Here is a 13,052-nt window from a genome sequence, read left to right as displayed (position 1 = left end):
ATGGTGTAAGCAGTTAGCTCACTGAAAAAGTTCATCCAGGAAGACGATTATATGAATTAAATAAATGATAATGGATATTTTCATTATCTAAGAAATAGAAAATACTAGGAAACAGCTTCTCCAATTTTATATTTATTCATTCACACTGATTTTATTTGCTTATATAGTCCAATTTTGAAATACTATGGTTGGTTCACTCTTATAAAGTCAATTATAAAGTAAAATTACTCTTATGTAATTTAAAGAATAAAAAAAAATCATAATCTTTTTTGTAAATATTAAAAGTTATTTTATTTTTAAATAGATTTTTTTATTTTTCAAATTATTTATTTGCAAATTTTATTTAAAAAAAAAACCTGATATATTTGATACTACTATTAAATTCTCTTCAAATTTTGAAAGGTGAAAGATGAAATTATTTGAGTTTTAATAATTTTATAAAATATAGAGCTACATTGTTCCCATTATGAGAAATTACTGAAAATATATTTATGTGTGAGATGTAATGTTTTAAAGTGAGTCAAGCAATCAGTTTAGTGATGACTATGAAATTAGTACTAAGTATTTTGAATTTGCAAAGAGGTGATAATGACTGAAATTCATAGGAAGCTTGTTTATGGAGTTAGTGCAATGAATAAAAGAAAAGTCACTTGTGGTATCAACCTAAGTTTTTGAAAAAACAAAATTCACTTAAGTGAAAGAAAAATCTGCTTCTTGCATGCAGACTGATGGCCAAGCTCTATTGGGATGAGTTTGATATTCTGTTGATTGATATTCTGCAATTAGGAATAAATGCACTTCAGCAATGATTGCTGAAAGAAGTGCATATAATTTTAGTAAAAGATCTTTAATTGTAGTACATATCTTCAAGTTAATCATTTTTATAATGAAACATGCTTTACTATAAAGATGAACTTTTACAGTTGTTTAAAGATTTGCCTCCCTTCTACAGATATTTAAATGACCATAAAAAATTGGATACATTTCAATCAATATAATTGAATGACACAAAAAAAAACTCTTCTATACACAAAAAAACATTATTGAAGTGAATTAATTGAAACTCCTTTTCCTCTCCACACTAAGGATAAGAAATTAGAGCATGAGATTTTTTATTGAGTTTTATTGAATGGTTTATAAAATCACTGAAGTAAATTGCTTTTCTGTACAATACAGTAAATTGTCATTGTGCATAAAGCAAAAATTCGGCTCAATGATTCCATTATTTTTAAATTTTACAAAAAAAAAAATCACGTACATAAAATGAGCTCTGTACTCAATTGTTGATTGGTTCACTGAATTCATTTGCTCCTCATACAGAACAATGTTTATTAATTTGAAAGTAATTAATTTTGTTTAAAGTAATTAAAATGGATAAATTACATCTCATATAATTTTATTAGTAATTAAATTACTGTATTTTTAAATAAAGCTATTATTAAATGTCCCCAAAATGACTTATTTTAAATTAACATTTTATAATAAATTAAAATAATTTATTTTTTATTCTAGACAACTGTTTTGATACCTGAAATAAAAATATAATGTGAACTATTTTATTGTTTGTTAAGTAGTTTTAAAAATTCTTTTCAACATTAATTTAAGAATGTTAATTTAAGCTAACTTTAAACATGTTAAACACTGATTTTAGAATGTTTCTTGAGATTTATTTGCTTATTAAATACAATAGTTTTTCATTTCTACACATTTTATTTTATTCTTTAAAATTAATTTAAAAAAATGAACTTTATGGCTTGTTTTCTTTTTATGTGTAAAAATTTTTTTTCTAATAATACCGTAAGCGATCTGTTTTAAAAACCTTTTGTTCTTATTAATTGTATATATTAAATTTATAATTTTCTTTCTTTCTTTCTGAAATGTTATAAAATTATAATGATGTGAATTAGTATGAAAATAAAGTAAACACAAAGAACACTGAGTTTTTTCTATACACAAATCTGGCTTCTGATAGTGATGTAATTTTTAAAAGTATAAAAGATTATTGTAATTTATTTTTATTAGTATTTAATTCATTCTATTGTTATTTTTTTCTGATTTAATCTTTTGTTTTTATTTTTTAAACTTAGTACTTTTAGTTTAATATTTTTTGTGTACTTTTTAAATAGATAAATAGAAAAAAATAAAGAAGTAATAGATATGATTTTTTTTTGTTATTTTTGTACTGTAGGGTTGTTTGTTTACAAACTTTGTAACAATACTATAATAATAAAAATACTTTTTTGAGCTACTGTATGACACAGAGAAAATATGACTCAACCTTTATGGCCAGTCTACCTTAGTTTCTACGGGGATGAAACAGATTTATTATTTAACCAAAATTTATTACAGTGTTCACTTTTAATGCAGAATATGATAATAAAACTCTGTAAAGCCTCTTGGAAAGATTCAAAAGGACTAAAGGATTAATGGTTCTTTCTTTTTAATAACTGCATTATGTTTCAACAGCTGATTCAATATAATCAGGCTAAAAAGCCAGCATTTAAGGGCTAACTGAAAACCTTTTCTCACCAAAAAGCAATTCTACCTGCTGTAATTTAGATTAACAGGTTTGTACATTACATATTAATTAAAATTAATTATTTTCCATCAGATAAATCAATATGTTAATGCAAAAATATTGGGTAAATATATTTTTTAAAACAATTTTACATATAAAATAAGTATCTGTTCACAATGTAAACAACCCACCATGTTTCATATTTGTCTATTATTTTTTATTCGAAATAAAGTGTTTTTTATTTTATTTTTTTGTACAATTCACTATATAAATTTGAAGCCTCTGTAAGGGAATGTGAAGTGGGAATTAATTGTTGCGTTAAAAATACCATACCTCACTATGATTTGAACCCAGGACCTTTCATATAAAAGCCTGAGATGTTACCAATCCAACATTGACATTGATATTTGGTATTGTAATTTATTTATAATCAAACTCTTGAATACTTTAAAAGTTAAAATATAAAATATTTGAATAATCTTATTTCTGGTAAAAATGCCAAAATTAAAATGAATTTTAAATTAAACCAATTTAAAAGTGTTGTTTATTCTTCAGGCCATCCAAGGTCCTCTCCTACCAAGTCGTAAAATCTTTGGTTATGTTCACTGAAAAATCTCCTTAGTTTAGATATGACGAGTGGATCAACATGCGGATGTCGTCGACCTTTACTTTCCCGTAGACACTTATCAGCAGTCTCATTCCTCAGGCAATAAAAGCCTTTAGTATGATTAAAATAAAAATTATGGCGCCCAATACGAGGTTCAAGGCCAAGGAACTGTTCTATCCTTTGTAGCTGTGATACTGGATCTTCTATTAATTTATCACCATTTACAATTAATATTTGATGTCTTGGAAATACCTGCAAAAAAGGAAATAGATTTCTGACATTGTGTTGTGTAAGAAAGGTTTTGAATATTAAATTTACAATTAAATTTAAAAAATGATAATCAGTAATTGGGCAGTTATTTGTTGAGAATAAGTAGCTAAATAAAAAAGCTGGCAGAGTGTTGACTTTCCATTTCAAAGTACATGACTTTCCCAACTATTAATAATAAAAATTAAAAGAGTTTTAGAATCAAAAAATAAGACTATATATTTTCTAGAGGTGGGGAACAAATTTAAAAAATAATTTTTCTAAAAATATTCACATATAGGTTAATTTTAACAAATTTGCTTCAGTAACAATTTAACACCCCCTCCAGTAAAGGTTAAAATAAGAAAAAGAAAATTTTTAAACAACCTTTCTGAAATTTAGACCCGGGGTCTATAATTAAAAAAAAAAATTGTAAAGATTTCTTGATAGAATTATATATAAAGTATAAATTTAAAAAAAAGTTTTGAAAAATATTTAAACTGAAAGGAGATACAGCCAAAGAATAAAAAACATATTTCAATTTTAACAGGTTGGGGTTGATTTTTTGAAAAATATTTTTTGGATTCTTTATATTTATGTTAGTTAAAAACTTTAATAAAGTTTTCTTTAATGCCTCCGAAAAAATCAAACTTGGTTTTTCACGATAGCCCCCACCCTCTTAACATATTTTGAAAAAAATAATATGATTAAAGAAATATTTGGCTCAGTTTGGTCAATCCTTAGATGTAAGACCAAAAGCAGTGTGACACACATACATATGTTTTTTTTTGTGTAGATGAATTAGTTGTACCTTAAAATGTAAATATTTACAAAAAACCTGATACCCCATTTTTGACATCATTATCATACTTTCCCCCATTGTTATAGCTATTCTAGCTATATTTGCAGGGAAAGTAAAATAAATAACTTTTTAAAACATATCAATATTTCATAGTGTGGTTTGTTTTCTTTAGGGATATTTTATCCTTCCCAATGTAAAAAACATATATATATTTATTTACAGTCATCTTTTCATATTTTAAAACAGAAAAGAAAATGACTTTTTTTACATTTAGAGTTACTTTTCATGAAGATGATAAACAACTGAAAAATGTTTGAAAAGTAATTTATTAAAAGGAAAAAAAAATTATACAATTACTTTTCTTCCACAAGTTGGTTCAAACTTGATTACTGAACTGCTATCAACAACTACAATCTGATAATTTTGTGTTCAACTTCAGAAAGACACAATTCAAAGATCTGAAAAAATGGTTATTTGTTTTACACTTTGTAGCTTTAGTTTTATTTAAAATATGCTTACAAATATATTGCCCATACAAAAAATAACAGTTTGTAAAACATAAAGAAAGCAAAAAGTGTGATCTTGATAAAAATAAGAAAAGAAATGTAGCAGATTGATGATGTAGCATTCTTTAAGAAGAAAGGTTCTTTTCTGGAATGGAAGCAATTGTTTTATCTTAAGTTTTTCTAGTTTCAACAGCCTTTTAATCTTTTCTTAATGATTAATGTTTTTGGAACTAAAAAAGACTTATTTGTGACTTTAACATTCCCAGCAAATATAGCTAGAATATTAAAGGGAAAGTATGATTGTCATGTCAAAAATGGAGTACCATATATTTTGCAAATTTTTACGTTTTAGAGTCCAGCTAGTTCATCTAGACCAAAAAAAAAGTATACGAGTTCTTTTCAGAAAATAACCAGACATTTTTAATTACGCACCAACAGAGATTTTTAGTGACGTGCAATTGGCAGCACTGTGTTCCGCATAACCAGAACTATCCGCAAGAACTATATGTTCTTGGATTGTTGATATCCCCTTTAGTTTTCTTGTTATTGTTATTAGAGTGCAATGTAGTTAAGTGTTACTAGCGATTTTTGTAATGTGCGATTTTCGGGAGCAATGATAAAACGTAAAATTTTACGTAAAACTGGGGGAAACTTCACAGAAACGTTTCAACTTTTGAAACAAGCTTACGGAGATGATGCTCTGGGTGTTACGCAATGCTACGAATGGTTTTCACGATTTAAAAGTGAAATATTTATTTAATATTTAAATATTTCTTTATATAAGGCATTAATCATAATTTTATTTTCAAAAATTGTTAAGGGGGTATATCTTAAAAAAATTAATCCCCTTTAAAATTGAAACATGTTTTTTGATCTTTGCTTTATTTACCTTCAGTTCAAATATTTTTCAAAAATTGTTTGAAAAGTTATACTTTATAGAGCTAAGAAAGGTCAACAATTTTTTTTAATTATCAACCCTGGACCTAAGATGCAGAAATGTTTTTTTATAATCTCTGTTTTATTATTTTAGCCTTTGTGGAAACAGGTGTTACATTTAAAGAAAACTTTAGTAGATTTGCTATGCTTAACTTATGTATGAATATTTATAGAAAAGTTTTTGCTTAAAATTTACTTCCCACTTCTAAAAAATGTATATGTTACTTTTTGGCTCTAACTGTTTTAATTTTTATTACTAATACCCAGAAAAGTTGTGCTATACTTTGCCAGCTTTTTTTAAAATAATGTGAATTATTAAAGTAATTCTGACCTGCAAATAACTACTCTGTAGTGAATGCTGAATCATTTGCTGATGACAAAACTGTGTATTGTATGTGCATATTGTATTTTGTCTCTGCTTTTCACTTATTTATGATACTACAAAATAAAAAATACACAACAGTTGAGTATATGGGTGAGTTTAGAGATATGTAAAAGAAGACGGATAGAAGCAAACTGGAAATTTGAGAGTTCCATAGAGACAGTCTGGAGGAGCCAAACTTATCACAGGAAAGAGACAAGTAGACAAAGAAAAGTGATAATGTTTCAGAGATATCCTGGTTAACATATATACAATACAGGACATCAATAACTACCACCAAAATTAGTAAACAAAGTGTCTTCCTTTTGTATTTCAAGGTAAAGATAAGATAAAATGAATTACAAAAATTTTATTAAATATCTTTACTGAAATATTAAATGTTATTACTGTTAATCATGAAAGTATTGTTATACATTATCCAATTGTTTATCTAAAAGTTTTTTTTTAATGTATTTAGTACAAACAAAATAATATTTGTTAAAAAATATTATTGTTTGCAGACAATAAAAAAAATATTATTACATAATAATCATCAAAACAAAGTCTATTCTAATTTAATTATAGGTTAAATAAAGAGAGATAAATATAAAATTTACTCTAACTGTTATGTTAGCAATGCAATACCGATTTATGCAAACCATTATTTTCATAATAAATCACAATTAATGATTAAGTTTATTTACCTCAAGCCATCGATGAATAAAAGTATGATAGAGAGATAAAGCCAAAGGGCGATAGGATGGATTAACAGAACCATCTGGTTTAAGGACAAGTTCTTCAAAAGAACGATGCGGTGATGAAGAAGGTGCTGTTGCTGCATGACTACGTAACTGTGTGTAGTCAGAGATTGCTCTTGTAACTGGTTCTCTCACGATAAGTAATAATTTAACACTTGCATTCATGGCTCTTATCCTTTCTGGCACCTGTTAATACAAAGTAATAATTACCAATAATAACATAAAATTTAATAATTAACAAAAAATAATGTATAATTAAGAAATTTATTTTTGGAAAATGTAATTATTACATTGTAACAAATACTTTTACTAAATATGAATAATTATTAATGAGGAAGTACAGTATTTGAAAATTCATATTTAGTTTTTTATAATATATCAAAATTTGTAGTACTTAGATAGATAGATAAAAGCAAAGACAAGGATAAAGACAAAGACAAAGGATAAAGCAAAGGAAAAGCAAAGACAAGGATAAAGACAAAGATAAACATAAATACATTATATTCTTGAACAGGTACAACTATAGAATTACAAACACCTCTATAACGCTAAGAAAAAAAAACACATTTACTGCCAATAGAATTATACAATCTTAACTTGCAAGCTATGGAAGAGTATATAGAATAAATTAATCCTATACCTTTGGTTGTAAAGTAAATGCAATCTTGGCTTACATTCTGCTGAATTAAATTGATTTAAAAAATATATTTGTCATTATCAACCTCTCCATGGACAATTTTCCCAAGATAGACTTAAGCAGCAGCCCTAAGACTTAATAAAAGTGTGTTTTTATTAAATAAAACAATTAATATACCCACAAGAATGCAGAATTCATTAAAGAATAAATACTCGTATATATTTATTAAAAAATGTAACCTTTTCTATACTTCTTCAATATAATTTTTATAAAAAGAGTAACAGACCTCTTTGAACAATAGATCTCATTCATTTTGTACTGAGTTTAACAAATTCAGTTAAACATTGAAATTAAATGAAAACTAAAAAAAGTCCAAAAGGAATTAGTGATTTAGCAAGGTTTAACTAATAATCTAAATATGTACAATTCCAGTTGCAGAGTAATTCATTGGTTGTGTAAACTGTATACATTAAGTAATGCTGGATAAACAATTATTAATAATTATTTCCTTTATTAACTTTTAATTTACATTAAACTAGTTAAGTGTTATATTAAATTATGAAATTTTGTTTAATTACCTACTTTTTAGAATATTAAACATTCTGGCTAGCACAAATATACATTTTCATATTAACTCATCACACTATAAAGGAAAGTAAAGTTCATACCATTAATAATTCTAACAATAATTTAGACCAGCTGGTTCAATAACAAATAAGAAGAAAGAAGATGATAAAAGATGTTTACATTTAATCAAACGACAAAAAAAACATTCAATCAGACAACAAAGAAAACAAATGAATCCGAACATACTGCCCGTCAAAAAAGAAGTTTTTTTTTTTTTTTATAATAACATGAGAATATCAATATAATTAAGTTATAATATAAGGTACATAAATGTTATACTAATAAAATATAAATTATATCATTAATATGATTCAGTAATACAAGATAAACCAAAGTATATTTATTTAAACATTTTTTTTATCAATATAATATATAATAGTGATCACAAATCAGTGACAATGTATAAAAAATAGTAATACAATAAGAATAATATAATAATAATAATAATCATAATGTAATTAATCTTGATATGAGAATCATAAATATATAACAATAATAATCATAATGCTCATAATATTAATAAGTTTGTAGTAATATACATAAATGTTTATATTCTTGCAAACTTGTACCTATAATCTTATTGCAACTGGGATTTCTTTAAATATGTTGTTTGTGATGCACCTATTGTGGGAAGATGTGTCCAATGACCCGAATTACCATGGTGTCATTGGCTAGAAAGTGATGACACTTATTGCACATTTAGTAACTTATTGCATCTGATATATAATATTTGTGTGTTGTATATGTTTATGTTGTATGTCTTGTCTGCATATGTGCCTACGTGTAGTACATATGTACGTGTAAATGTAATATAATAATTAGTCTGTAGAGCGTTAAAAGTTTAAGAGCATATGAGTAAGATATATATATATATATATATTGATATAAATACAGAATATTACTTTATAATAATAATATATAACATTTATGACCATAATATAAATCACAATTGAAAGCATATTAATAAAATACAATAAATGAATTACAATAATAAAGTATAATATCAATCAATAAAATTATTATTTTAGAAATATTCTCTATTAGTAACATGTGAAAGGCGCATTTTATTTTTTAAAAATAAATAATATTCAGTTAATTGTCAGCTGCCAGCAAACACAAATTATGTACAGGTCTTCAGAGCCAACCATTAGCAGTCTTTAAATCGACAACTTTAACTAATTGGTCAGGACTTGGATAAACTTTTGTGATAATTCCGAATTTCCATTGCATTGATGAACAGTTCTCCTTAGAGATTAATACTAAGTCTCCAATAGACAGATTGCGCAAAGGGAAACGCCATTTATTTCTCTGCTGGAGATAATGAAGATAGTCCTTAGATCATCATTTCCAGATGGACTGGATGAATTTCTGGAGTAAATGCCAACAATCTAGGCAGTTAATTTTAATTTCTTTGTAATCAGGTTCAGGTAAAGACACAAGTGGACAACCGATAAGAAAATGTCCAGGCGATAATGGTTCTGGGTCCCTATGATCTGTAGAAACAGTAAAAATAGGACAAGAATTAAGACAGGCTTCAACCTGTGTTAAAACAATATACAATTCTTCAAAGTTCAAGATTGTTTGTCCTACTACGCCACATAGGTGATATTTTACACTTTTAATTGCGCTCTCTCATAAGCCACCAAAATGGGGCGAAAAAGGTGGAATAAATGATCATGAGTTGAAGACCCAATTTGCGAGCAAACTTATATGTGCAAAAGTTTAATTGACTGCCTAAGTCTAACAAGATTCTATACAAATGTGAATGACCAAAAATGCCATCTAGATTACATACAGCAGTAGACAAAATTACCTTTTTTTAATTGTGAACAATAGTCATTATTACTAAATTTATCATTACTTAAATTATAATCATTAAATTTATCAGTATGAATGAGTGTGTTGTGTCTTTGTTGACATAAATCACATATGTTATTTGAGTAACACTGATTGATACTATGACCTTTGTGAAAACATATGAGACAACAATTATTATGTTCTAAAAAGTCTCTTCGATCATCATTGGATAAATTAAAAAATTCTTTGCATTTCTGTAATTGATGATGGAGATTACAAAATAAACAATGTTTAAAGTTAGATCTAGAATAATAACTAACATTATGTTGTTTATGAGTCTTGTTAACGTTTGAAGTAGGATGTTTGCGATGAGATTTAAATGCATTGTTGTAATGTTGTCCTTTAACATTTCAAATACTAAATTGTGAGTTTGTAGTACCTAAACTAAGATTTTCCAGAATGTGTCTGGTCTCAAGAAATTCTAGGAACTTTTGAAAGTTTGTACAACCCTTATTTGATAATCTTTCCTTCCATAATCTGGCAGTATTATAACCTAGCCTTGTTGTTAGAAATAGAATTACAATGAATTCGAATATGTTAACTGGAATTTGAATTGCTTCAAGTGAGTTGACAAATGAAGAAATGTCATTAATGAATTTAGATAGAAGATCTAATGATTATCTTTATAAAAAAAAACATTTTTAAAATGTGATTTGCATTAAAATATATAATCATAAATTTGTTATAAAATCGTTTTAGCAATAAATCTAATGCAATTTTATAATTTTGATTGGCTAATGAAAGATTTTTAATAATGGAAAGGCTTAACCTCGAAGCGACGGAAAACTAAGTTATACAAATATTATATAGATAATGTAAATTACGAACCCAGATTCAATGTAGTGAAGAAAGTGCTAAAATAATATTTTCGTTCATTCATAAGTTTATTATTATTATTGAAGATCACTAATGAAGATTGAATTTGCCAAGCTGCACTGTATTTACATATATCATATATAGCTGATAGATATTTCACATAATTATTTAATTTGTATTTTTTTTAGTCATTCACAGGAACCGGATGTTTTTAAAATAATCATAAAAAATTGAATATTTACTTTAAAAAAATTTTATTGGTACTGAAACACTTGTTAAATCAAAGCATTTGTTACTTACTCATGAACGAAAAATTATTTACGGCAAGTGATGTCCATTTTGGACAATACATTGTTGTAGCCTTTCACGGTAACTGGCCTCAATTCTTTGCAGCATATTTACATCAATCTGGCTGACGTGATGACGAATTGCAATCTTTAGGTCCTCCAACGTACGGGGTTTATTGCCGTACACACGCGATTTCAGAAACCCCCACAGAAAAAATTCACAACTACTCAAGTCGGGGGACCAAGGAATGTCGCCGAATCTGAAAACGATCCGTCCCGGAAACAAGTTACGGAGAACAGCCATCGTTGCCCTCGCTGTAGCTCCATCCTGCTGGAATAACACATCTTGAAAATCGATTCCCCGGTTTCGTAACTCAGGGATGAAAAACGTATTCAACATCGCAATGTAACGATCAGCTGTTACAGTTACGGCAGCGTCATTTTCTTCAAAAAAATATGGTCCGATAACACCGACCTTTCCTATTGCACACCAGACAGTCACCTTTGGGCTATGAAGTGGTCTCTCGTGAAGCTGATGTGGGTTTCTTTCTGCCCGATACCGGCAATTCTGTTTGCTGACGAAGCCATTCAGATGAAAATGGGCTTCGTCAGTCATTAACAATAACAAATTTTCATTTTCTTCAAAAATGGTAAGCATTTGTCGACAAAATTGTAATCGCTGCGTGAAATCTTGCTCGTTTAACTGCTGCACGACGGCTATTTTGTAAGGATGGAAATGCAGGTCTGTATGCAGAATTCGTCTTACCGTACTTGTGCTCATTTGAAGCGCTGCTGAATGCCTCTGAATAGAGCGGCGTGGGCTTCTGACAATGGCTTCCCTTACTCGTTCGATGTTCTCCGGAGTGCTAGCAGTTCGTCGGGGACCCGGTGGTTTTTTCTTCAATATTGAACCGCTTGTTCGAAGGTTGTTTACCCATCGCAATATTGTGTTACGAGAAGGGACACTTGCATTACGATGGATATTAAACTGACGGCGGAAATCTCGCTGAACAGCAGTTACGGATTCGTCATTTCGCACAAAACTGTCATACGCGTACAGGCGTTGATCTAGTGTCCACGGCTCTATCTCAACGACTAAAATGTAAATGCTATGAACAAAAGAAATGTCAGACACCAGCCACGTGCCCCTCCCACCACGAACGCCCGAGTACAACCAACTTCAAAAACATCCGGTTCCCGTGAATGACTCTGTATAATCAAAATCCAGCTTGAACAACCCAGGTACAGAATTACAAAGTAAATGAACTGACTTACCTTATTTTTATTTTTACATATCAAACATAACAAATTTTTTTAAAATAAAAATTAAAAGATTAAAATTACTATCATATATACAAAATATGAAGTCAATAAAATAAAATAACTACATATGTATAAATATGATGTCTGGCCAGCCAATATTACATTACTTATTGGCTGGCGACGTTACATGGTATAAATTTCCTAATTATTTTATATTTAAATTAAATTTTAATTTTTAATCATAATTGACATCAAATTTATACATATGTAGTTATTTTATTTAATTGACTTCATATTTTGTATATATGATAGTAATTTTAATTTTTATTCTAAAAAAAAACTGTTTTGTTTAATATGTAATTTTATATCATTTATATACATATGATGATGCGGGTTCCTGCGAAAGTGCTATTGGAATAAAAAAAAAAATAAGGTAAGTGTCATTTCATTTACTTTGTAATTCTGTACTTGGGTTGTTCAATTGGGTTTATGATTATAAAAAAAAATATATATATATTGGTACAAAGGAATATGGGTCTTATAAGTATTGATTTTAGAAAGAAAACATTTAATTGTAGTCTTATTCATTTTTTTAATTATCTGGCCTGGAGGACCAAAAATAATGTACAATTCCAGACACGGAGTAATTCGTTGGTTGTAAACTGTACACATTAAGTAATGCTGGATAACCAATCATTAATAATCATTTCCTTTATTTACTTTTAAATTTACAGTAAATTAGTTAAACATTGTATTAAATTATGATATTTAGGTTAATTACACATTTTTTAGAATATTAAACATTCTGCCTAGCACAGATATACATCTTCA

At 27.6% G+C, this 13,052-nt stretch overlaps 1 protein-coding gene across 1 annotated transcript in view; it reads right to left on the bottom strand.

Annotated features, from left to right (window-relative positions):
* Nucleotides 1-3,062: 3,062 nt before the first annotated feature.
* Hs3st-A (Heparan sulfate 3-O sulfotransferase-A) overlaps nt 3,063-13,052 on the bottom strand; it is a 266,793-nt gene continuing 256,803 nt past the window's right edge. The window contains exons 4-5 of the mRNA XM_075361875.1: nt 6,681-6,920; nt 3,063-3,377 (exon numbers count right to left, since the gene is read on the bottom strand). Of these exons, the coding sequence (XP_075217990.1) occupies nt 3,063-3,377; nt 6,681-6,920 (555 nt within the window). The remainder of the gene's footprint in view (nt 3,378-6,680; nt 6,921-13,052) is intronic.

The sequence above is a fragment of the Lycorma delicatula genome, chromosome 4 (assembly GCF_047948215.1).
Source record: "Lycorma delicatula isolate Av1 chromosome 4, ASM4794821v1, whole genome shotgun sequence".
In the NCBI taxonomy this organism is placed as follows: Eukaryota; Metazoa; Arthropoda; class Insecta; order Hemiptera; family Fulgoridae; genus Lycorma; species Lycorma delicatula.
The sequence above is the reverse complement of the archived record's forward strand: the minus strand, read 5'-3'. Positions and strand labels throughout refer to the sequence as shown.